Genomic DNA, 26,114 nt, shown 5'->3' with positions numbered 1-26,114 from the left:
ATAACTGCAGCTCTTTACTGGCAGCATATACGAGTAAATCTAAGACCTTGAAATTATAAGCAAAAATGCTATCCAGATAATGAATTTGAATGTGGTTGATATGATTTTAAAATTCTGGTTGAGAACTGATGAGTTGATTTGGATTCTGATTGAAAAATGATGATTCCTGAATTTTGGTTGAAAAGCGATAAGCTGAGCAAAACCACAATGAGGATGAATGGGACGAGATATTTCATCTCTCCTATTTCAAAACTAGATCCAAAAAGTAAGATGAAGTGATCCAAAAAATGGTCAAAAATTGACCAAACTGATCTAGAAAATTCTAGAATCAGTTTGCTTGGTTAGAGGCTCACTTTTTTCTATAAATAGAAGCCTCCCCCTTTGTAAAAGCTTAATGGTGTTTATGCACTGTTACTCTGCTCCTGTCTCCTAAGCCATTCACATTGAATTTTTTAATAATTCAGTTGTTTTTGGCCTAATCCTCTCCAAAGTGAATTGGTGGCCACTCTTGCTTCAAACAAGAGTAGAACCATCAATCCCTCAAGCCAAAGGAGAGCTTACAAGCTCTATGTAAGTTAATTTTCTTACTTGTTTAATTTTAAATCTATGGTTTTCTTGTTTTACAGTTGATTGAATTAAATTCAAATGTTATGCCTTTGCGGAAAAGGCCACCCCCTTCTCTTCTTGACATTCCAGCCTTTCTTAATCCTAGAAAGATTAACTAAGGGATTAATTAAACTCTTCTTATTGTTTACTCTCTTGAATTTAGAAAATTTTATAGATTAGAGTTCTATGAATCTAATTTGGGTTAATTTAAGTTAAAAATAGAATGATAAAAAATGGTCAGCCATACAAAGGAGGTTATGGTAAAATTTTCCAGAATTCTGTGGAAAAGAAAGTTTGTTTTTATGTTATTCCAAAAGAGTAATTCTCACCATTTTTGCATCTAAAAGAAATATTCTAATTACTCCATGTACATATTCACCTATGAATATGCATGGATATCAATGATATTAATTATTAAATTTGATTTTTATGCATAGAAAGATGCATTAAGGATTTATTTTTATTTCGAAAGTGTTATCCTCATTAAATTTGATTTTTATGCATAGAAAGATGCATAAAGGATTTATTTTTATTTCGAAAGTGTTATTCTCATTAAATTTGATTTTTATGCATAGAAAGATGCATAAAGGATTTATTTTTATTTCGAAAGTGTTACTCTTATTAAATTTGATTTTTATGCATAGAAAGATGCATAAAGGTATTATTATTATTTCGAAAGTGTTATTCTCATTAAATTTGATTTTTATGCATAGAAAGATGCATAAAGGAATTATTATTATTTCGAAAGTGTTATTCTCATTAAATTTGATTTTTTACGCATAGAAAGATACATAAAGGATTTATTTTTATTTTGAAAGTGTTATTCTCATCAAATTTAATTTTTATGCATAGAAAGATGCATAAAGGATTTATTTTTATTTCAAAAGTGTTATTCTCATTAAATTTGATTTTTATGCATAGAAAGATGCATAAAGGAAATTTTTTATTATAAAAGTGTTATCCCCACTGAAGTTGATTTTTATGCATAAAGAATTTTTATATATCAAAATTAGAATTCTCTTAAATTCTATGTTTAAATTCTATGAGTATTTGATAAATGAATAATTAAATACTCTAAGAGAGAGATTTCTATCATTTTATATTTACACGGATTGTAAAAAGAGAATTCAGGAAATCTATTGAGATCGAAATATTCAGATAAATGATTAATCTATTCCTCATTGGAATTTGTAACTAATTTAGAAATCATTTAAGTGAATATTCAAAGAAAGAAATTTAGTAAAATAGTAACTGAATTATCAAACCTTTTCAAGAAAGATAGTTTAGGAAAAATCTTATCCAACTCGAACCTTGAATCAGACTATGACCAAGACTAAACTCTTTCGTCAGTTTCGAGGAAAGGAGTGACCAGTTTAGAAAAAATACACTCAAAACTCCCGCCAAATCTGAAACTAAGTTTAAGATCCTTCGAATTGATCTGTGGATCAAGGTTATAGAATTCAAGGGATTCTGGTATGAAATTCAGAATTTCGATCAAGAAGTTTTGGGGATACTGATTCAAGAAATACTCCTTGTATTCAAAAGAAAATCAAACTAAAAACTTGCATAGAAATGAGATGTGATGTGTATAGATGTGATGAAATGCGATGTGAATCAGATAGATGTGAATGAATGGATGGATGTAATGTGAAGTGAATAGATGTGATGTGATGTGATGCGAATAGATGTGATGAGATGTGATGTGAATCAGATAGATGTGAATGTGTATGTAAATGGATGGATGTGAATGTGTATGTGAAGAATGGATGTGGATGTGCATGTGAAGAATGGATGTGGATGTGCATGTGAAGAATGGATGTGCATGTGCATGTGAAGAATGGATTTGAATGTGTATGTGAAGAATGGATGTGAATGTGTATGTGAAGAATGGATGTGGATGTGCATGTAAAGAATGGATGTGGATGTGAATGTGTATGTGAAGAATGGATGTGGATGTGCATGTGAAGAATGGATGTGGATGTGTATGTGAAGAATGGACGTGGATGTGGATGTGAAGAATGGACGTGGATGTGGATGTGAAGAATGGATGTGGATGAGTATGTGAAAGAATGGATGTGGATGTATGTGAAAGAATGGATGTGGATGTGTATGTGAAAGAATGTGATGTGACATGAATATATGTGGATGTGAAGTGATAAATATGAATGTATGGATAGATGTGGGTAGTCGTACATGTGAACGATTGGATGGATGTGGATGAATGAGATGAGATGTGTATGAATGAGATATGATGTGGATAGAAGTGATGTGATATAATGTGGATAGAATGTATGTGATGGGAAGGTGAGAAATGATGTGATGGATATGAATGAATGAATGCGATGGATATGAATGAATGAGATATGATGTCATGTGAATCGGGATGTGAGTGAATGAGATGTGATGTAAATTGGGATAGATGTGAATGGATGATATGTGATGTGATGACATGTGGATATGAGTAGTGCGAGTGGATGAGATCTGATGGTTTTAATGAGGAAAGATGTGATGAGATGGAAAATGATGTGATGAGATTAGGAATACATAAATGAGGATTGATGTGGAACAATGTGGAAAGACAAGAGTTCGTTATAGAAACTGTATTTATGACCTATTTTTAAATGACTATTTTATGTCAAAAATACTGGGGTTGACTCGTGGCTCTGAAGTATTGGCTCAGAGAGTATACATACCCACATTTAGAGGACCACCTCAACTCTACTATGTACAAGCTTTTAGTGGGTAGCTTGATCTACATGAATATTACTGGGTTAGATTTGAGCTATATTGTTAGACTTATGAGTTAGTTTATGCGGGCCCCCCAGAAGCCACACTTGGATACATAAAGTACACATTTAATTATGGACTTTTCTATAAGGTTTCTAGAGAGATATAGCTACATGGGTATATAGATGATGTTGATATTGGGTTGGTAGTGTCTCAAATAGGAAATCTACTAGTGGAGAGTAGAAAGAAACAACCAACATTTTCCTTGTCAAGTATTGAGGTAGAGTGCAGGGGAACTGCTATGGTAACTTGTGAGGTAGCTTGGTTTTAGAAGCTACTTGGTGATCTCAGTGAACTCATGGATGGGATTGTTATCATTTATTATGATAACATAAGTAGCATTCAACTAGTGAGTAACCCAATCTATCATGCTAGGATAAATCACATTAAGCTGTAATATCATTTTATAAGGAAGAAGGTTCTAGCAAGTGATGTGGATCTAGTATATATCAATAAGTTAGCTGATATCTTCTCACAAAGGCATTGGGCACAAAGAAGCTCCGTAAGTTTATGATCTTACTTAGATTGTAGTGTGTAGAGTTGAGCTTGAGGGGGAGTGCTAAGATACGGAGCTCAACTAGTGCTGTAGAGATATTGATGACCTACTTGGGTGTACTTGGGTGATAGCTTTTGCACTTAGTGAAATTGTCAAACTACGAGTCCATCATATGTTTGTGGGCATCCTTGATGTTGTGTTATTACATGCTAGTTGCATCACCTATACTTGTAGTATACTTTTTATCATCAATCTATGGATTTGGATCTTCAATTGGATTTGGGTAGCTTATACTTTTTATCATCAATATATGGTTTTGGATCTTCAATTGAATCTAGGTAGCATTGCAAGTTCAATATATGGTTTTGGGTCTTCAATTAAATCTCGGTAGCATTGCAAGTTCAATTAAATCTAGGTTGAGTTTTTATCACTAATTGGTTTTGGGTCTTGAATTGGATCTAAGTAGCATCGTAAGTTCTGACTAGGGGAATCTTCACCTCAAGGTCTTAGTCACTTCATCTCTAAAGGGAATGCAGTTGTCTACTCGATATGCTATTTCAACAGTTTAATCTAGATGTGCAAATGGGTTGGTTGCCTAAATTTTACAGATGTTCTAGATATGTTAGCCATCTGAGAATTCCTACTTATATCCCAATTTGTTTCTTAGATATAATAGCCTACTGGTATGATCTAATAGTATGTGGGTCTAATCTAACAGTTTGCTACTCAGATCTGATAGTCTACTAGTTTAATTAGACAGTTTACTAGTTTGATTAGATAATCTATTGGTTTAATAAGACAATCTACTATATTTTTGATGTAGCTTTCTTGAGAGAATTATGTAACTGGTTTAAACGGCTTGGCAGATCATCTTGCACTCTTGAGTGTGAATACCTAGGTTCTTAAATAAGCATTACTTGGGTGATCATCCATTCCTAGGTGTTTGTGGCCACATCCTTGTTGGGTACTTTCCTATGATACTAAATATCCTCCCCCTATAATGGTTATGAGTGCACATCTACCAAAATGTGGCTTATAGAAAATACAAGGCATATATTTCAAATCATATAAGATGACTGAGTGTACATGTCGAATGTTATGAGTGCACACCTACCAAAATAGTGGCTCATAAAAAATGCAAGGCATGCATTTCAAATCATATAAGATGACCAAGTGCATGTGTTTGAATATTATAGCACATGGGAAATATAATTTAGATTTTTTAGTATCTTGTATGCCAATGTTGACTTTAAGAGTGTTTATCAATGAAGAGAAGAAATTTAAACCATTAAAGTATGTATCCAAATATGAGATGTGCCGCATAGATGCTGAAGTGCTAGTCCCAAATTAGTGGTCAGATATGAAGATATGGTTTAAGGTGCTATTTGTAATTGGTGCCCTCTGTCCTGGCAAGCTATCATATACATGATTGAATGATGTGGTTCAGTCATTCTTTGTGCCATGGAGTCTATTGTTGTAGATGGTGTTGCTTTGTGTAGCACACACTCCACTACTTTATAATGGCCTACATAATAATGGCATATTTGAGGTTAGGTGGTACCAACCTATTTATGAGGAGTTGATTTAGAGTGTCATTCATTTTTTACCTTAGCTTGATCATCTCCTTGGTATGGTAAGCAGGTTTCCATATTGGCTCTTCATCCGCACGTAGGTGCCACACTTCTCAGTCCTGTCTTGTTGAACTCATGCAAGCTGCTTAGTCTAGGGACAATGGAAGATTTTGGTGAGTTAGAGCATGTTAGTGTGCTCCTATGGAGTTAACTTTTTCCATTGTTCTAGTGTTTTTTCTGTGAAGTAGGCTGACGACATCACGCAAGAAGCTAAAGCGTAGTTAACATGGTAGTGGTGTAGTGGAGTTTGGTTGGGGAGGTAGGATTGTGTATTTTGGTTCCATGGCCCATTATTTTTTTAACCAGGCTAGACCATTATTTTTTTAATACTTTCTTATAGGGTCCTTTTTAAGTCCAAATTTTACCTATTTTTGAAGAGATTCATTCTTCCTTCTAAATTCTTCAATTCTAACTATGTTGCACATGGGCCTTAACTCATTGATTGGGCTTTGGGATAAACCTAAAAAGGAAGGGCTTCTATATATTACCTATGTATAGCTACACGTGTGTGGCACACAATGGATTGAGAATAATTGGGCCCTTAATAAGACATATTTTAGGCCCTAAATGGGCCAAGAATAAAATTTGATTTGTGCAACTCCTTAACAAGTGGTACACCACTCAAATTTGTGGTAGATATCTCATGAATGACATCTTTCCATTAGTTATCACAACTACACACATCTCTTGTCATATGCAAGAAGGTAGCCTTGTCCCTTTATAGAAATTAGACAACATCACCAAATCATTATTAAATTACAAAGAAGATCCACACGACTCGAGTTGGACATTATCTAGGTAGTGAGAGCCATAACCACTTGAGTGTATGGCTAGTAGTGTATTGTTATTCTTGGCAAAGGGTTCAATATAATAATGTTTGCGAGGGATATCTCCAATATCTTCATATTTTAAAATTTTCATACCCTACGAGGGCCCTTGATGTAAAATAATGTTAAAATACTCTTAGACCTTCACTGATACATGTGTCACACCAATTTTCTCTTCACAAATTTTGTTCTTAAGAAATTATATAAATTCCACAAAGATTATTATTTGAGAAGAGGAAAAATTTTTACTTCATTAACCATGTCAATGAAGAGGTCTAGCCATTATTCAATGCATTGGGAACTTTGAATTGCTAATTTTATAAGTATGGGTTAGGAGTATGTGTGTGGCACCAACTCGTGAGCCATTTTGTAAAGCAAATGTAATATAAGTATACATCAAAAATTTATGTTGCCATTGAGGAGAGAATGAACATCTATTTTATGGTGTAATTTGGTGTATTACATGGCATGATTTGGTGTAATTTGGGATTCACCCATTAATCAAAACCAAAGAAAGTCAGTTGTGAATCTATTTTTTTATACTACTATGTTTTTCTTGGTATCTTTCTTTCAAGAAAACTACACTATCATCATTTGAGGGGAAAAAAGGCATTTCACTACCATTTTAGTGATGCTTCAAAAGAAAGGCATATATTTTGATCATGGTATGTGCAATCATTTACCCCTAGGTAGGCCTCTTGAGAGCCTTTAAAACCACTTATTTGTTGTCTATCTAAATGTTTTTTTAATTAACAAGGTTTAAACTAGTAAGCAAACAGGTCATGGTCTTTAGGAGGTGCTCGTGTTCATGCATCTTGTTATAATTAGTACGACAATGTATTTACATAAAGACATAGTCAACAAGGCTTAAACTAGTAAGCAAATAAGGCATGGTCTTAGGAAGTGCTAATGTGCATGCATCTTGTTATAAAAGTATTAAGATAATGTATAAACATACAAACGTAGTCAAGAGGGCCAAAGTTTGATCAGGTAGGATGCACCAAGAAAGAAGATATTTAAATGTGAAACTTTTTCTCTAGGGTTAGGGTTGTAGGCACTTAGAGCTAGTGAGTTCCCTTATTAGCATGGTATTTATTTACATATTTCTTTTTTTCTACTCTCTCTCTCTCTTTCTCTCTCTCTCTCTCTCTCTCTCTCTCTCTCTCTCTCTCACACACACACACACACACACACACACACACACACACACACACAATTGAAGTAGTTCACCCCTTTCTAATTGTAATACACATATTAAAGGGTCTATGTTATAGATATTTATTGAAAAATTCTTCATTTTGAGATATGCTCTCTCTCTCTCTCTCTCTCTCTCTCTATATATATATATATATATATATATATATATATATATATATATATATATATAAAGTTGCACATCCCCTTGTTTATTGTAATACACATATGAAAGGGTGGAGGTTATAGATATTTATTGAAAAACTTCTTCATTTTGAGATTCTCTCTCTCTCTCTCTCTCTCTCTCTCTACATATATATATACACACACACACACACACACACACACACACACACACACACACACACACACACGTACATATGTACATATATATATATATATATATGTACATAGATATATGTATATATATATACACACACACACGTACATATGTATGTATATATGTACATACATACGTACACACATACATACATACATACAAATAATATAATATAATACACACACACACACACACATGTGTGTGTGTGTGTGTGTGTGTGTGTGTATGTATATATATACTTTTACTTGTATATGTAAAAGTATATATATATATGTGTATATATACGTTCATAGATATGTGTGTACCCTCTCTCTCTCTCTCTCTCTCTCTCTCTCTCTCTCATACACACACACACACACACAAATATATATACGTGTGTGTGTGTGTGTGTGTGTGTGTGTGTGTGCATATGTATATATATGAGTATAAACACATATAAGTACATATATATGTGTATATACATACACATTTATATAAATTTCTATATATACATATATACATAAATATACATATACATATATATATACATACATACACAAATATACATATACATGTATATACATATCTATATACACATATATATGCATATATGTATGTATATATACATACACACACACACAAACATATATATGTGTCTGTGTATATATACATGTATATATATTTATATTTATATATACCCACACACACACACACACATGTATGTACAACAAAAATATCTCTCCACATTGCAGATGATCTCTCTGTTTATCAAATTGTAGAGAATACATATGTCTCATCACATAGAAAATCTCTTCTCTCTCGAATCACATATAATTGTTTTCTCTGAAAGATTGTATAGTATCCAAGAATCTCATTGCAAAAAGATATTTTTCCATAGGAATTTCGGGCTTGAATTTTTAAAACTACCTATGGTTGTATTTCTTTTATTAATGTAGTATACTATGTACAAGATATGAAATTTTAAAGCTAATAGAGCCAAAGAACATGCGTCCCTCTATACACTTGAATTTCTAAATGGTTTGTAACTCAGGGTGGACTCCCATCTTATTATTTACAACCTCCGAAAGGATTAATTGTCATAATCTTACATAACTAGGAGGGGATTGGGTAGTAGAAAGACATTGCCATGTCAAAGTTTCCATTGTTAAGTTATCAAAATGTAAGTCAAAAGAGGGACATGTGTAGTTTATCATGTCTTTATTCTTTATATTACTTTTATTTCAATATTACTTGACCTTCTAGTCACCATGGTTTATTGTATCTTTCTCTATGACCATGAAGAAATGATAAGGACAAAACTATGTAAACTTTTCTATACTTTAATTCACATGTACCTTCATATGAGCAGTGGCTTTGCCACATGCAATCTCACCCTAAAACATCAAATCCATTATTTTGATTCCTTCACATGACTATTGAAGACAGTGGGGATGGAAACATAATCACGTGGGAACATTGCATACACAAATTCTTGTGTGGCAATGACATGTACAAGATTGTTTACCCATATCTGAATAACCTATTGTCATTACTTCTATGTTATCATGATATAATAATGGGACCACTAACAAATAAATGGGAATTTTATTTTGTCCCCACCTCCTCTTGAAAATAATAATGAGGTAATACATGTTCTTTTTTTAAATTCACCTTCTTTTTCTACTAGCTTGATGCCCTTCCATGTTTTTGCCCCCCCAACCTCTTCTTGTAAGCACAATGAAGTAATACATGTTCTTTGTTTAAATTCACTTTCTTTTTCTACCAGCTTGATGTCCTTCCATATTTCCTTTAGTTTTATCACCTTTAGCTAAGTGAAATAAATAATATTTCTTTATCACAAGAATACATATAAAATAGAGTAGAGTAGTTTACTAAAAAAAATTATGAGCACCTCAACATAATGACTAACACAATTCAAATCATGCCCAACAAAGAAGAACTACATCAATACATCAATTTCCATGAGCCTTATTGGATGAATATACCATCCTACCCTTCTTTGCATTTGAAGAAGAATAGGTAGCAAGCGTTCCTATTATGCCTCATGGGACTATATATCAAGGGTCACCATGCTACACAATTATGTTATAATTATACCATCATTTCCAAAGGATTCTTTTTTGAAATTGTCCATTTTTACATTTTAAAGCTTATTTTGAGCAATTTTCTTCCTTACAATGTTCAATTTACACAGTGTGTTTACTCTAGATTTATGATAAGTTTCTCTATACATATCATGGGGATTAAAAACTAGTGATCATTATGTAGACACAATCTTCTTAAAAGAGAAACCATATCCAACTTGATTATTTAAGAATATTAAATTTCTATGTTTAACTTTTTCTTGATCCATTAAACCTTTAAGGGCTCTTAGTCAATTTTTTTTCTTTTCATACTGCTACTTTTGAGGCTATAAAGTCAATGAAGATCACATATGCCATATTAACATTGCTAAATAAAGAAGCAATTAAGTTGTGACATATTATTATACCTTTTGTTACACCTTTAAGGATGCCCATGTTAGGGGAACAATAAAGAAGCAATTGAGTTCTGACATATTATTATACCTTTTGTTACACCTTTAAGGATGCCCATGTTGGGGGAACAAAAATTTTGATTGACTTTCATAACTATGCTACAAGTTGCTTTCTATTACAAAACTTATATCGTTTTCAATATTTTATAGTTGAACTATGTAAAGTGTTGATGTCAACATTGTGTCTTAAGATGATAATTGAACTAGTGAAATTGATGATGTTTGTTAATATACACACCTTTATACTTCAATACCTCATGTTATGGACTACCACCTGCAAAAATCTTCTAGTAGATCATTCTATAATTATACTTCAATTTTTCATGACGCAAAATAATCCATAGGCTATATGGTATCTTCTAGAAAACCTTTCTATAATTATACTTTGATTTTTCATGTAATGGACTACCACCTACAAAATCTTTAGATAATAATTTTATTGTAATCTTGTAAGGAAACACATTTTAAGCTCTTTATATAAAACTTATATTATCAAAAATATATTTTAGATTCAATGGATATTAACATTTAATTCTATTTGAAATAAGATATCAACTTTAATCATAGTTTATTCTTGAGGGGGAACTTTCTAGAAGTCATTACATAACTTTTTTAAATCACAATAAGGGTCGTGGTTAAATTTATATTCCTGCAAAGAAAATAGCTTCTAAAGAAACTTTCAATAGTTTTTAAAAAAAAACATGAAATGACCAAAATAAGGTCAAGTATATCTTGTATCTCAACTTGTATCTCAACACCCTAAGGAAGAGCATATACGTTCACAGGCAATGAGCATTTTTATTACTTTAGAGAAGTTCTACTTTTAAAAAAAAGATCGATCCAAAATAGTGGTTCTTTCATTGATATATAATAAAGAAAAGCATTTATTACTAGTCAAAGTAAACAAGTAACTTCAAAATATACCAATCTTAACTGATTTGAGCTATATTTTCTTTAAATAAAAAATGCAATGTACTAGACCATACTTTAAAACAAGGTGAATTCTCTTTTTACTTCATTTTACACTTAAAATCACCTTTAAGGGATCAATTTTTTCTAACCCATGTCTTGAGTATGGGTTTGTCAATAAATATTATCCTCAACACCCCACAAGTCTATACAATCTACACTATTCTCTAAATTACATGGGGATGCACTTGTAACTACTACACTCCCTTTCAATGCATGTAGCATCTCAATTTGATCCCAAATGAAATCATTATTATTTAGGATTCCCCATATGTTGCCATCTTCTTGATCCAAGTGCTCACTTAGCATGATTGGAAAGTACACATCATACTCTTCATGTGCAACTTCTTTTTCCTCTTGTTCCATACTAGGAAAGGGTTTGAAAGGTACTGTATGGTCATAAGATGATGCCAAACTAGGCACATTTCTAATATCATGAGAAAAATCTCTAATATCATGAGAAAAATCAAGCATATCTATCATCGAAAGATCCATAATAGGTCTATTTGTGTGATTGAAGTTTGGTACTTGAATATTGTCAAAGCACTCTGTATTTATTCTTGTCTTTTTTTGATGTACCAACATGCCTAGGTCATGATTTTGTGCATAACTTCCAAGGCAAGCCATTTCTTCTTGACTAAGAACAAAGAAACTAGAGTACTTCACACCCATCAGATTGGCTTTACTCATAGTTTCTTGCATGACATATTCAATTTTCTTTTGCTGAATATTTATTTCATCATCTTTGGACAAAGGCTTGTGTGTCCTAGGATCAATGCCCATTGCACACAATCTTTTCTTAAGATGAGCATTCCAATGGTTCTTTATCTCATTATCTGTTCGGCCGGGTAGCTTGCTTGCAATAAGGGACCATCTGCACAAATGAAGGTTAGCTCAAAAACATGATACACATGATTTTAGTACTATATATGAACTCTACAACATGATACATGCATAGTTTCGATACTATAAATGGGCTCTACAACATGATATATTCAATGAAAACCATAGTGCTAGCATATGGGTATATGTGACGTAATTATTTGAGCATATTTGCTAATACAAAAATTTAAGAAAAAAAAGGTTTATCTTAAAAAGGGGATTTAAAAAAAAAACACTTCTAGATCCTTGCCAACAAGGAGCAAACTATACTTCTCAGACATAATGATTGATTCTTGTGGCCTTTTGAATGTTTACTAAGAAGCCAGCTATAATTTTCATGTATGAGAATCTTAGAGAATGTAAGAAGAAGCCAACTATAACTATAATTTTGATGTATGAGAATGTTATAGTGTGTCTTAGAGTAATGCTTTGTGGCCAAGTGATTACCTGTTGCCTAAAAGAGAGTGGAGCTTGATAATAAGACGTTCTTCTTCTTTGGAAATATTGCCCTTTTTAATGTTGGGCCGCAAGTAATTAAACCATCGAAGCCTACAACTCTTACCACATCGAAGCAGCCCTGCATGAAAAACATCAATTATTCAGCTGATTAATTCATATAATACTTAATCAAACTCACTAATGAAAATCTCTTAATTACGTGATTACGAGAGACTGTAGATCAATTACGTAGATGGCACCTCAATACTATGAAGAAGCTTAGGATTAATCCGTTCTCTATAGTAAGTTCATGATTAGGATTAATCCATTCTCTATAGTAAGTTCATGATTTAACATCAATTATTATTAAGCTGACAATTGACAGAGTAATTAATCAAAGCAGCTAATGAAAATCTCGTGAGTACGTGATTATGGATCAATTACGTAGATAGCAACTCAATACTATGAAGAAGCTTAGGATTAATCATCATGAAGGTGCAAAAATCATAGTATAATGGGTGATGATAATGGGTTTAATTACCTGCTTCTTTTGGTAGTGTGCGCCAACCACCTTCCCCATGTTTTTTTATGTAGAGAATCAAGAGCATATCTTCTGCAGAAGTCCAAGGCCCTCTTTTGAGCCCCACCTTCTCACAACAAGGAGCTCGCCCCATAATAATTATATAATCCTCTCTCTAATCACCAATTAGATGCCACCATTAGCCACAAAGGAGCACACATCAAGCATGCAAGGTTACCTTATTACTCCTAATTGTGACTGTTTCAAAGCACGATTACTCACATACAAGAGATGGACTCCCGATGCAAGCTTCTTAATCCTTTGATATCTCACACTCCTCTGAAATGAGGTGCTTATAAATGTGCACAAGCTGGTCAATTATTACCTAAACTTGAAGGATCACATGTGATCTAATTTATCACTAATCAACAATCTGATCTGAGATTAGTCACAATCCAAAGTGGTTACAGAAAAACAGGATTTTAGGATACACCTATGTGGGGTATATACAATGCTTTTTACGTATATTTAATGCCTTTTAGTCTTTTTGGCTTTCACCTTTTGCATTTGATTGCCAAAGGTGTGACAACTTGGGTTAACTAAAACAAGTGAGAATCTCCCTTCCCCAAGACAATGCCAAATTGTCCGAGGAGACATGGGACTAAATCTCTAATCCTCGATTATGAGCTGCTTAAACCTTAGCTTTATAAAAATTATGGTCACTTGTTTAAAGGTTAGCTTTAATATAGTTGTGCAAGACATTTTCCCCCCAACAAGGAAACAAAAAGGCATTAGGTATCTTATAAATAGTTGTGCAACTAGAAACACTATTGCATTACATCACATTATTACAACTTAGATTTAGGATGAATGGGCTTGATTGGCACCACCACCATTGCCATCCAGAGACAATGCAACCGCATGCTAAGCATCATTCTTCCCACTAACCTCCTTTTTAACTTTTTCAATATCATCTTTTGAAGCAAGAACTTTCTCAATAGATTTCAAGTCCTCCCTATATTGACTTTCAAGAACATATTCGTGTCATTCATGAAAGCAATGATAAGCAATACACTTTTTAGATTGCTTTCATGTGTCAAAAATGTAATGATTTATTACGTTGAAATATATCTTAGCCATCAATCTTTTAAAAAGAATGATCTTTATGTAGATACATAATAGCATTTGAAAAGAACTTATTATCAGCCTACATTATATTAGCTATGATCTTACAATTGCAAGAGCTAACATTTTTCTATTCTTTTTATGAATACAAAAGTATTTCTATATTTATGAGCATATAGCTTAGCATTTGAGGACGTGTTTAGAATATCAAGAGTACATGTATAACTACATTTTTGGGTTCAGGGTCATTAGTTGAGCTAAGCTTCATCTAGCAAGTTACACTTTCTATGAGTAAAGCCTTGTTGAAGTACAAAACACCACATGCATTCTTTTTCCCATGATATATCAAATGTGGTCCGTTCATGGTGTTAAATTGAATTTGTTATCATTTATGCATGGTCAATGCAATTGCTAGAAAAAATGTGAGATGGGATGAGTTTGACTAATTTTATGGAGTGCACACTCTTTCTTTTTAACATGTGTGTGCATTTGGGGAGATGGATGGGTGGGTGTGTTGTGCAAGCACACATACGAGAGAGAGAGAGAGAGAGAGAGAGAGAGAGAGAGAGAGAGAGAGAGAGAGAGAGAGAGAGAGAGAGAGAGTCTTGAGTTGAAATATGTGTAGCACACAAAAAGTGTAATATGTTTGTCGGCATACTTGGCTTAACTAGGCTAAAAGAAATTTTCATACCTAAAATGCTTCCTTAATGACTAGGTATGTGGATGGTCTTGTTTCATTGCCCACTCACTCTCTTTAGGAGTGCTTGATCCATCCCCCTCTTTGGGATTCCTTGATCCACCTCACTCCCTTTAGAAGTCCTTGATCTCCCCACTCTTTAGCTATTGTTAACTTAGTAATTTAATCATTAAGAGGGGTTTGCATCTAATCTTACCTTATGACTATTGATCGATGTGTATATATGCATGTGTGCACATGTGGTGTTTGCATGCATGCATTCACACACTTTTGTGTGTGTGTGTGTGTGTGTGTGTGTGTGTATGCATGCATGCATGCATGCATATGTGTGTATGCGCATTCACATGTTGCACGTACACACTCGTGTGTGTGTGAATGCAACTCTCTATGCATAGCTCACACATAAGTTTGAGTGTGAATTTGACTTATGAAGTATGACCTTATCATAAACATTTTAGGAGGCATGATCTTATCATAAATATTTTAGGAGGCATGATCTTCTCATAAATATTTTAGGAGGTATGATCTTCTCATAAAGATTTTAGGAGGTATGATCTTCTCATAAAAAAATTAACACCTTAGAGCCTTGACCCAAGCAACGTTGCTAAGGATTATTGATGGAAAGCCAAAATCACAAGGCAATCATTGATGGAAAGCCAAAATCACAAGGCAATCATTGTAATTGAAACCTTGGGGGCATCTCTCTCTCTCTCTCTCTCTCTCTCTCTCTCTCTCTCATCTTTATGTTGGTGTTGTGAATAATTTGGTGCTACTTTGCACACTTGAGTTAGTGCTACTTTTTACTAAAAATATTTCTACGGTTTAAAAGTTAAGATTTTACTTTTTAAAAATATTTCTACATTTATTTATAATAGGGAGTAATCCAATATTTTCCAATGATTTTTATATAATGAAACATTTCTAGATTTATTTATGATAGGAAGTAATCTGATATTTTTGGTGGGCTAAAAAACTAAATTATTTATAACTTTAAATTTATTTGGCAATTTAAAATATTTTAAAATAACTATTTTATTAAATCTTGGTCCTTATAGAGTCTCACAAATATATAAAGGAGTATGTCCATAACTATGGGGTTTCCTTGAAAATGTTTTTTTAATAAAATAAGAAAAATATATCTTTATGTTTTTAATTAACTTTTTCAAGTTGATTAATATCAATATTTAAGTATAGACTATAATTTGGGCTATAATATGGTCACACAATATGGCTAGATAATAAAATATATAAGGTAGTGTTAAAAATGATAAAACCTTGGAATTTCCAAAAAATAAGGGAAAAATAAAACATCTCTGTAGTCAAATTTTGCAAAGCCTGATTGGATCAAAACTTTACTTTGCTATATTCAATTACAAATATATAGAAAATATATTGAATTACAAATATATAGAAAAATTTCTCTCGACTTTTGTTGCGTTGTTTATGTTAAATAAAAAGTCTTAGCTTATTCCCCATATAATTCTACAAAATCAATGTAAAATTGTACCATTAACCTTAATTTAGGCAACCCTTGGAGTTTTTTGGACAATGCTACATTCTTTTGTAAATACCATATGTTACTTGAAAACTTTTGTGATTTTATGAACTATGATACATGTTTTTTGTAAAATGCGGTATGCTACTTGAAATACATGAGCCAAATCTTCTTTATCATCAATGGGATAATACCTTAATCATGTTTCTTTAATTGAATTGTGTTCAAGAGATAAATCATGATTATAGAAAATATAAACAATAAAATGTTGAATCGAAAGCTCTTTTGTGCATTACTTTAACTTATAGCATCTAATAATATATAAATCACAACTTAAATTTCAATGTTAAGATTCTTTGATTGATGTAAGTGTAAAGCATGTTTTTGTGTTGAATTTGGTGATGGATATCTACAGAATCCCTCTCTCAATGAATATATCAATCAATTGAGAACATGGAATATTTCACTTTTTTACACAAGAATGTTGAGTGCAATGGTCATCAGTGATTGCATTCTAGTCAACTAAAGGTGGCAATTTTGTGTATTATTACTTGTTTTATCCATTACACAAGAATGTTGAGTGAAATGGTCATGAGTGATTGCATTCTAGTCAACTAAAGGTGGAAATTTTGTGTATTATTACTTGTTTTATCCATTACACATCTTCACATAAAGATTATACTTTTTTATTCTTTTTCAATTCGTTGAAGTTTTTCATGCCATGTTCATTTTAAAAATTCATAAGCATTCACAAAGTTCCTTTCGTTAAAAAAAACATAATTTATAACTTTGAATAATCATAGAATCATATAGTGAGTTTCCCTAATCTAGTTTTATGTTTTATATTCAAGACAAAAATACAAGTTAATTATTGACTTCAAATAATTAATGTTAAACTAAATTTCCATCTACTAACTATGGTGTTCCTTGGCTAACACTTTTAAGATTTTTTAGGAATTTTCATCCCCTAAGTTTCTCTTTGGCATGTTCACTTTAAAAATCTATGTGCATCCACAAAGTTCCTTTCTTTGAAAAAGAAACATAATTATAACTTTACATAATCATAGAATCATAGAGTGATTTTCCCTAATCTAGTTTCATGCCTTATATTCAAGACAAAAATATAAGGTTGATTATTGACTTTAAATAATTAATGTTAAATGAAATTTCCATCTACTTACTATGGGGATCCTTGGCTAGCACTTTTAAGACTTTTTAGGAATTTTCATTCCCTTATTCTTATTTTTCAAATAAACTTTCAACAAGGTCACTAAACTTTTTAAATACTAATTTATAGAAAGTTGATACAAATCTACTACAAACTATAACCATAAATTTTATCCTCTTACTTAAAGAAAGCATCTACCACTAAAAGGCAAATCAAAGTTTCAATACGACAAAAACTAATCTCTCTCTCTCTCTCTCTCTCTCTCTCTCTATATATATATATATATATATATATTCTTAATGACATCTTCATGCAATTTAAGAGGTATAGTAGATCTATATACTGTATTTCTCTAGTGTATTTCAATGGAGAAAAGGGTTCTACTAATATAATAGATTTATATTTTGTTTATCTCTAGTGTATTTCAATGATAAAAAGGTTCTACTAATATGAGAAAATATGCTGATACCTAAGACATGTAAAGAATAACTATTTTTTTAAACCCTTTTGCATGTAGATGACATAAGAGATCTATTAAAAGTGAGATCCATGCTCTCTCTCTCTCTCTCTCTCTCTCTCTCTCTCTCTCTCTCTCTCTCTCTCTCTCTCTCTCATTTTGTCTTATAGACTAGGTTTAGATATATGACCTATCTCTATTTTCTATGAACAATTATCGACCTAGAGGATCCTACCAACTATGAGCTCCTTTAAAAAATGGCCTTGGAATACTTTGGAATACCTAAGACATGTAAAGAATAAATATTTTTTAAAACCCTTTTGCATGTAGATGACATAAGATATCTATTACAAGTGAGATCCATGAGCTCTCTCTCTCTCTCTCTCTCTCTCTCTCTCTCTCTCTCTCTCTCTCTCTCTCTCTCTCTCTCTCTCTCTCATGACCTATCTCTATTTTCTATGAACAATTATCGACCTAGAGGATCCTACCAACTATGATGTAAGGTCCCCGCCCTAGCTGGCTCAAGGGGAACCTTTTGATAGTAGGCAGCTAAGTCCCCTTTGTCGATTGACGACACCTCGATCTCTTGGAAACACGAGGATACGAGTAAACGAAGGGACCTAACTCTATCTCGCCGCAAGGGAAACGTAATTATTCTAATAGGAATCTATTCCTCTGATCAATCGGCACTCAATGTGTGTGATCAAGGATGGAATAAGTCCGCACATGGTACATGGAAACCAATGCCTTTTTTCTCTTTTCTTTATGAGGCATGGCCACTAGGTTATTCTCCTAAAACGGACTTGTTTGGGTGCTATTCTATTACGGATCGTAAATAATAATTATGTTGGAAAGTTACCCGACTCATCGGGTCCACCCATCCATAGGATGGTGCCATCGGGGCATCCATCCACCCACTTTCCACCCACTCACCCAATCATTTTTGTTATCTAATTAGGTCCTACCACACTGTGAAACATATAAAAACGGGTTCTTTAATTATTTCCCGTCTGTGATTCATTAAGACAGTTCTTCCAAAACAGTTGAAAACAAATGGATCTTCAAACACAGTCATAATATTATCACTTGCTCATTACATTATTCACATGCTCCCAAGCAACCCTCGTACCAACATGGGCGACATGGTTCCTATGGTAGCAATTATTTATGGAGGGGTCTAGAACTCCGAACATCGCTCACCTGGTTGGTGAGGACTACTAAGTGGGTCCCCAATTCCCTCATACTCGGCATGGCGGTGATGTTTAAAACTCAGAGCCTCCACTGAGTCCCACCTGCCCCCTCGAGGGGTGTGCCCCTTAGCTGGCTTTTATTTGCACCACTTGCCCCTCGCACACCCAGAAAAGCAAGCAGCTCATCACCTAGATGGGTCCAACTCCGAGCATCTAGTGGGTTGTTCCCCCAAAGCGGGAGGATAGCTTTAGGGTGGACCGGCAACAAACAATCGATTGGTGACAACCAATCAAACCTCATAAGACTGGCGACAACCGATCAATTGGTAACAACCAATCAAACAAGAGAAAATACAATTCCATCACATTCACAGTAAACAAGAGAAAATAGTCTTTTCAACTTGAGATTGCGATAAGACATTCTTTATTAAAGCATTTACCATTGTTATATGCCCTTCTTGTTCTTTTTTAGGCACGTTTTTGTATAGGACTTCCTAATCTTACTAGGTCGCGTAATGCAATGGTCTATGCAAAACTTAAAGAGCGTTTCTAAAAGTGCCTGCACGGCGGCGTTACTTGGTCCGGCAGAGAAGTTGCTTGGTTCGGCGGAGACGTTGCTTAGTCCCGCACTGTTACTTGCATCCTTAACTCCACGTAATTACAACAACTCTTTGCTAAAAATGATGTGTGTGAGGACTCCACCACCATCTAAGCATATGCACAAGTGAGAATGAAGATATATATATATATATATATATATATATATATATATATATATATATATATATATATATATATATATACATCTCAAATTTAAGAATCGCCTTGAGACTACTTGCCTGCTTCTTAGAGTTTCCCTGTGTAGAGACCCTAACAGAACCAGCAAATTGTTTTGGCCATAACTCTCTGATAAAAACTCAGAATATGGTCATGTAGCTAGTTAAAAGAACCGGAAGGCATCTAGTCTGCAAACCCTAATCCATGGCTTCATGGACTATTTCCCCCCCTCTCAAGCACCCAAAGATCACACCTCTCAATTCAACCCCAAAAACCCCATGTCTAGCACCCCATTAGTCCATTTTCCTTACCCCCCTAAGCACAACCAAGCATCCACAACTCATTTGCACCTTGCATCTCATGGAGCACCCAACACAAACACACACTCCCACATAGTGTAAGCACCCAAATGAATCCCACCCTCATTAGCCCTCAAGGAGTCATCAAATATGTCACTTAGGATTTGAATGAAGCACGATGGCAATCTTGCACCTAGTATCAATACTCTTATAATCCCATGCATCCTTACCCTCATCACGTCACCATTCCCACCCTTTAGGAATTAGGGAATACTAGAAATCCAAGGGAATCATGTTGCACAAAATCATGATGTCTAGTGAAGCATAAAATCAAGCCTACACAAGCACTTCATAGTGTGAATTTTCAGCATCGTGCTTAGGGCAACTCCACCTTTGGGAAGGTTACGTATCATAACCCAAGCATTTGAGGAGCAAGCATCATGAGGGATCTATAGTTTTGGGGAAATTACTGAAATGTCATGCATTTTTTAGGGTTGATCTATTTTCGAGTGGAGGTTTCCTTTCTCATGTCACTCAACTTCTCACTCTCTCCCATTCTCTCTACCCTATGACAAAGCTTGCACATAAGGAACCCTTTGAATAAATAATCACTCCTTTCCTCTTTCATGGATTCCATGTGTTTCTTTAGCATCTTATTTGGGAGAGTTTGAGTTGTGTATTTGAGGTTATAGTCATGTCCTACACTATCACTCATTTGTCTTCATTTGTGGATGACCACGTCTTTATGTAGGTGTCCTAGTCCACCCTAGTTTGGCTAGGTGGTGCCCCCCTTCTCCGAATCCCTTAGTGAGTTAGGAAAGTGGCTGGGGTGTAGAGGCCATCCCATCCATTTTTTTTGCTTCATTGGTTTCAAAGTTTTTATAGCTAAAGAGCTTGCATGCCCATTTCCTAAATACATAGGATTAAATGGTGGCTGAGTTATTCATGTTTAAGCTACTGTGGACAAGAAGCCAGGTCCTCTACACTCCACCAAGAGTAACTCCTACCACTATCACCTCTGACCGCTCCGACCGCCATCACCGTGCCGGTGCCCTCTGACATCTCCAACCACACCGTCGATGCCCTCCGACATCTCCGACCCCCATCACTGCCAGTGCCCTCCGACCGCTCCAACTGCCATCACCGTCATCGGTGCCCTCCAAAATCTCTGATCCCCATCACCACTAGTGCCCTCTGACATCTCCGACCCATCGGGCCCTCCACCAACTACCAGTGTGACACTTACGACATGCATGGCCAACTCCAATGGTACTCATGGAGGCGACACCACTCTCCCTTTCCCAAGGGAGGGTGAGATCCTCTTTGAGCACCATCTCCCTTTTCTCGACAGAAGATCTTCCCTCTACACATCATGATGAAGGTTGGGACTTCGAGGAGGAGGGTGAGATCCTCTTTGAGCACCATCTCCCTTTTCTCGACAGAAGATCTTCCCTCTACACATCATGATGAAGGTTGGGACTTCGAGGAGGAGGACACCCAAGGAGTTAAGTACTCTCTCCGTAGTGGAGAGAATTCTCTCGTGTATGACATTCTTTCTTAGAGCATAGTCTCTCTTGTATCATCATGATGATGAAGGTTGGGACTTCGAGGAGGAGGACACCCAAGGAGTTAAGGTAAGTACTCTCTCCGTAGTGGAGAGAATTCTCTCTTGTGTGTGACATTCTTTCTTAGAGCATAGTCTCTCTTGTATCATTCTTTTCGGCATTTTGGTATAGAATGATATGCTCTTGTGGTGTTTTTTCTATATCTCTGTGGTGTGAGTGAGGTGAGTGAGTGGTCAATGGTGGGTGTGGTGTGAGTGAGAGGCTTGTGTGCTAGGTGGTGATCAGAGAGCACGGTAGATAGTGTAGAGCATAGGTCTTACATGTCTAGCCATTGAGGTCGACTCATCCTTGGCATGTAAGATTCCTCCCCCAACCCCCCTTTTGATGTCTAGTATCTTCCCCTATAATCAATCCCTCTTCAGAAATATAAAGACCTTGTTTCTAACTGTTTTAACCTAGAGAGAGAAAATATTCTAGAGAGAGAATATTCAGATTTTTAATATTTTTGGATAGAAAATTATCTCATCTTATTAAAATAAGTTTCCCTGAAACAGAAATTCAAAAAGAACTTTCCAATGTGCAATTAGAATTTATTGGAAATGGGTATAAAGGACCTTAGTCTAAGGGTCTAGATTTTCAGAAATTTTTTGGATTATGGTCCAATTAAGGTTCCTATGGGCCAATAGCATCAATCCATGTGTAGGGAGGAGATAAATCCAATTTGTAAAAGAAGATACCCAAAAATGAGTAAATGCTCACATAAGATGAAGAGTTAAAAATGTACAAGATTTATTAGTAAAAAACTATGAGCAATATTAAAAATATGAGATGTTTTGGGTATCCAAAAATGAGTAAATGCTCACATAAGATGAAGAGTTGAAAATGTACAAGGTTTATTAGTAAAAAATTATAAGCAATATTAAAATGATTCCATTATGACACATATGTAAGGAAGGGGAGTTCTTTAAAGGAGGTGCATATTTCACATAAGATGAAGAGTTGAAAATGTACAAGGTTTATTAGTAAAAAACTATGAGCAATATTAAAATGATTTCATTATGACACATATGTAAGGAAGGGGAGTTCTTTAAAGGAGGTGCATATTTCACATAAGATGAAGAGTTGAAAATGTACAAGGTTTATTAGTAAAAAACTATGAACAATATTAAAAATATGAGATATTTTGGGTATCCAAAAATGAGTAAATGCTCACATAAGATGAAGAGTTGAAAATGTACAAGGTTTATTAGTAAAAAATTATGAGCAATATTAAAATGATTCCATTATGACACATATGTAAGGAAGGGGAGTTCTTTAAAGGAGGTGCATATTTCACATGCTTGAATGAGTTTTATACTCATAAAAATTGAGATATTTCATCTCTTCTCTCTCCTCATTCAAGTCTAGTTCCAAAAAGTTAGCTTAACTGACCTAAAAATGGTCAAATATTGACCAAACTGATTTAGAAAATTCTAGAATCAGTTTGTTTGGTTAGGAGCTCAATTTTTCCTATAAATAGAAGCCTCCCCCTTGTTGAAAAATATATAGTGTTTATGCATCGTTACTCTACTCCACTAAGCCAAGAACTGTGAATTCATTTAATAATTCACTAGTTTTTGGAGCTTCCCTCTTTCTTCAATCCCCATTAGTGGCTCCATCAACATACTTAACCAATTGATTGGTTGGGGGCCTCTACCGTGAACAAAGAATCAAGCAATTTGTAAGGTAATTAGTGAATATTGATCTTTTCTATAATTTCTCAATGTTTCTCTCTTCTCAACCCCTCTCAACCTTGAGAAGCTTAATTGGTATGGTTTTTTAAATGCTATTGAAGTTAATTGGTGAATAGTAGTGAAGAGTTACATAATTTAATAAATGTTATTGAAGTTAATTTCCATTTATGTTTAAATTCAATGGTTTTTATGTAATCTCTCTCTCTCACTCAAGAAATGGTCATACTCATGATCCATTCTCAATCCACATTAAGCTTTTCATAAAGCTTTTCCTTAACCCAAGATTAAGCTATGCTTGAGGCCAAATTAATGGCTTTTTTCTATGCTTTTAGTTTATGTATATTGATGATTCAATCCATTATGTATTGATGATCCAATTAGAGATCATTTTAATTATTTTATTAATGATAAGCTTTATCGCTTAGAAAATTTGAGATTTAGCAGTCATAGCAGCGGAGCTATGGCAAAATTTTTATAAAAATTATGCATAAAATAATTTCATTCAAAGCATAAAAAGAGGACTTCCTACCATATTCTAGGAATTATCATCCTAGATTAATTGAAAGAATTTCATTATAATCATGGAGAAATTGAATTTTTATATTATGCATAAAGAATAAGTTTTTATATCAAAAGTGTTACTTTTATCATTTTTATTTACATGCATAGAAGTATGCATAATGGATAAATTTTTATATCAAAAGTGTTACTTTTAGCATATTGAATTTCATGCATAGGGATATGAAAAAAAATGATTATTTTATTGTAAAAGTGTTACTTTTATCACATTTGAAATTCTTGCATAGAGGTATGCATAAAAGATGATTATTATATTGTAAAAATGTTACTTTTATCATAATTGCATTTCATGCATAGAGTTATGCATAAAAGATATTTTTATACTAAAAGTGTGATTTTCATCATAAATAGATTTTATGCATAAATTAGATCCATAAGAGAAATTCTTTTATTCTAAAAGTGTAATTCCTACTAAATTGAATTGATGCATAAGAAGATGCATAAAAGATTGATTTTAATTCAAAAGTGTCATTCTCATCTAAATTGAATTTATGCATAAGAAGATGCATAAAAGATTGATTTTAATTCAAAAGTGTCATTCTCATCTAAAATGAATTTATACATAGGAAGATGCATAAAAGATTGAATTTTAATTCAAAGTGTCATTCTCATTTAAAATGAATTTATGCATAGGAAGATGCATAAAAGGTTGATTTTTATTTCGAAAGTGTTAGTATCCTTAAATGGAATTTATGCATAATTAGATGCGTAAAGAAATTTTATATCAAATATAAGAATTCCCTTATATTCTATAAATAGATATGGGAAGGGATAGGATGCGATAAGAGATGTATGTATGTGGATGTGTGGATGTGGAGATGGGAGTGTGGATGTATGAATGTGAAAATGGATGTATGCATGAAGATGAGTGTGGATGTATGAATGTGAAAATGGATGTATGCATGAAGATGTATATGCATAGAGGTGAATGTGGATGTAGATGTGGCTGTATAGATGTGAATGTGGAATGTGGATGTGGATGTATGTATGTATGTGGATGTAGATGTGGATGTATAGATGTGAATGGGAATGTGGAGGTGGATGTATGTGAATGTGGATATAGATGTGGATGTATGTGAATGTGGATATAAATGTGGATGTATGTATGTGGATGTAGATGTGGATGTATAGATGTGAATGGGAATGTGGATATAGATGTATGTATGTATGTGGATGTAGATGTGGATGTATAGATGTGAATGGGAATGTGGATGTGGATGTATGTGAATGTGGATATAGATGTGGATGTATGTGAATGTGGATATAGATGTGGATGTATGTATGTGGATGTAGATGTGGATGTATAGATGTGAATGGGAATGTGGATATAGATGTATGTATGTATGTGGATGTAGATATGGATGTATAGATGTGAATGGGAATGTGGATGTGGATGTATGTGAATGTGGATGTAGATGTGGATGTATGTATGTATGTGGATGTGGATGTATGAATGAGGACGTGATAGTGGATGTATGCATGTGGATGTATGGATGTGGATGTGGATGTATGGATGTGGATATGGATGTGTATGTATGAATGTGGATATGGGATGTGGATGTATAAATGAGGATGTGAAAATGGAGGTAAGCATGTAGATGTGGATGTATGGATGTGAATGTGGATGTGGATGTGGATGTGGATGTATGGATGTGAATATATGATATGTGATGTGAAGGAATCTGAAGTGAAGAGATGGAAAATGATGTGATTGGATGAGTACACATATAAATGGAATGTGGAATAAGTAATGTGGATTATATGAGGGATAATGTGAAAAAATGAGAGTTAATATAGAAATTG

At 33.9% G+C, this 26,114-nt stretch overlaps 1 protein-coding gene across 2 annotated transcripts; it reads right to left on the bottom strand.

The window, feature by feature from the left end:
• Positions 1–11,402: 11,402 nt before the first annotated feature.
• On the bottom strand, positions 11,403–13,603 carry LOC147615389 (uncharacterized). 2 transcript variants are annotated; one of them, XM_086778918.1, is made up of 4 exons: positions 13,509–13,603; positions 13,248–13,401; positions 12,716–12,845; positions 11,403–12,260 (listed from the first exon to the last, which is right to left on the bottom strand). In XM_086778918.1, the coding sequence occupies exons 2-4, from the start codon at positions 13,378–13,380 to the stop codon at positions 11,501–11,503; spliced, it is 1,023 nt and encodes a 340-aa protein (XP_086635044.1). In that variant the 5' UTR covers positions 13,381–13,401; positions 13,509–13,603; the 3' UTR covers positions 11,403–11,500. The 2 variants fall into 2 exon arrangements, with proteins under 2 accessions (XP_086635044.1, XP_086635045.1); XM_086778919.1 differs by having other exon boundaries at positions 13,248–13,559.
• Positions 13,604–26,114: the final 12,511 nt, after the last annotated feature.

This window comes from Cibotium barometz, chromosome 40 (assembly GCF_041138505.1).
Source record: "Cibotium barometz isolate CiBa-2024 chromosome 40, ASM4113850v1, whole genome shotgun sequence".
Taxonomy (NCBI): Eukaryota; Viridiplantae; Streptophyta; class Polypodiopsida; order Cyatheales; family Cibotiaceae; genus Cibotium; species Cibotium barometz.
This window is presented reverse-complemented; position numbering and strand designations above follow the sequence as displayed.

Bases quoted from the DNA above. Each gene is read 5' to 3' on its own strand.
- LOC147615389 (XM_086778918.1), bottom strand. From the start codon at position 13,380: ATGGGGCGAGCTCCTTGTTGTGAGAAGGTGGGGCTCAAAAGAGGGCCT. The intron at 12,846-13,247 runs GTAATTAAACCC...TTTTTCATGCAG, and splicing joins CACACTACCAAAAGAAGCAG to GGCTGCTTCGATGTGGTAAG. The intron at 12,261-12,715 runs GTAATCACTTGG...TCATTTGTGCAG, and splicing joins CACTCTCTTTTAGGCAACAG to ATGGTCCCTTATTGCAAGCA.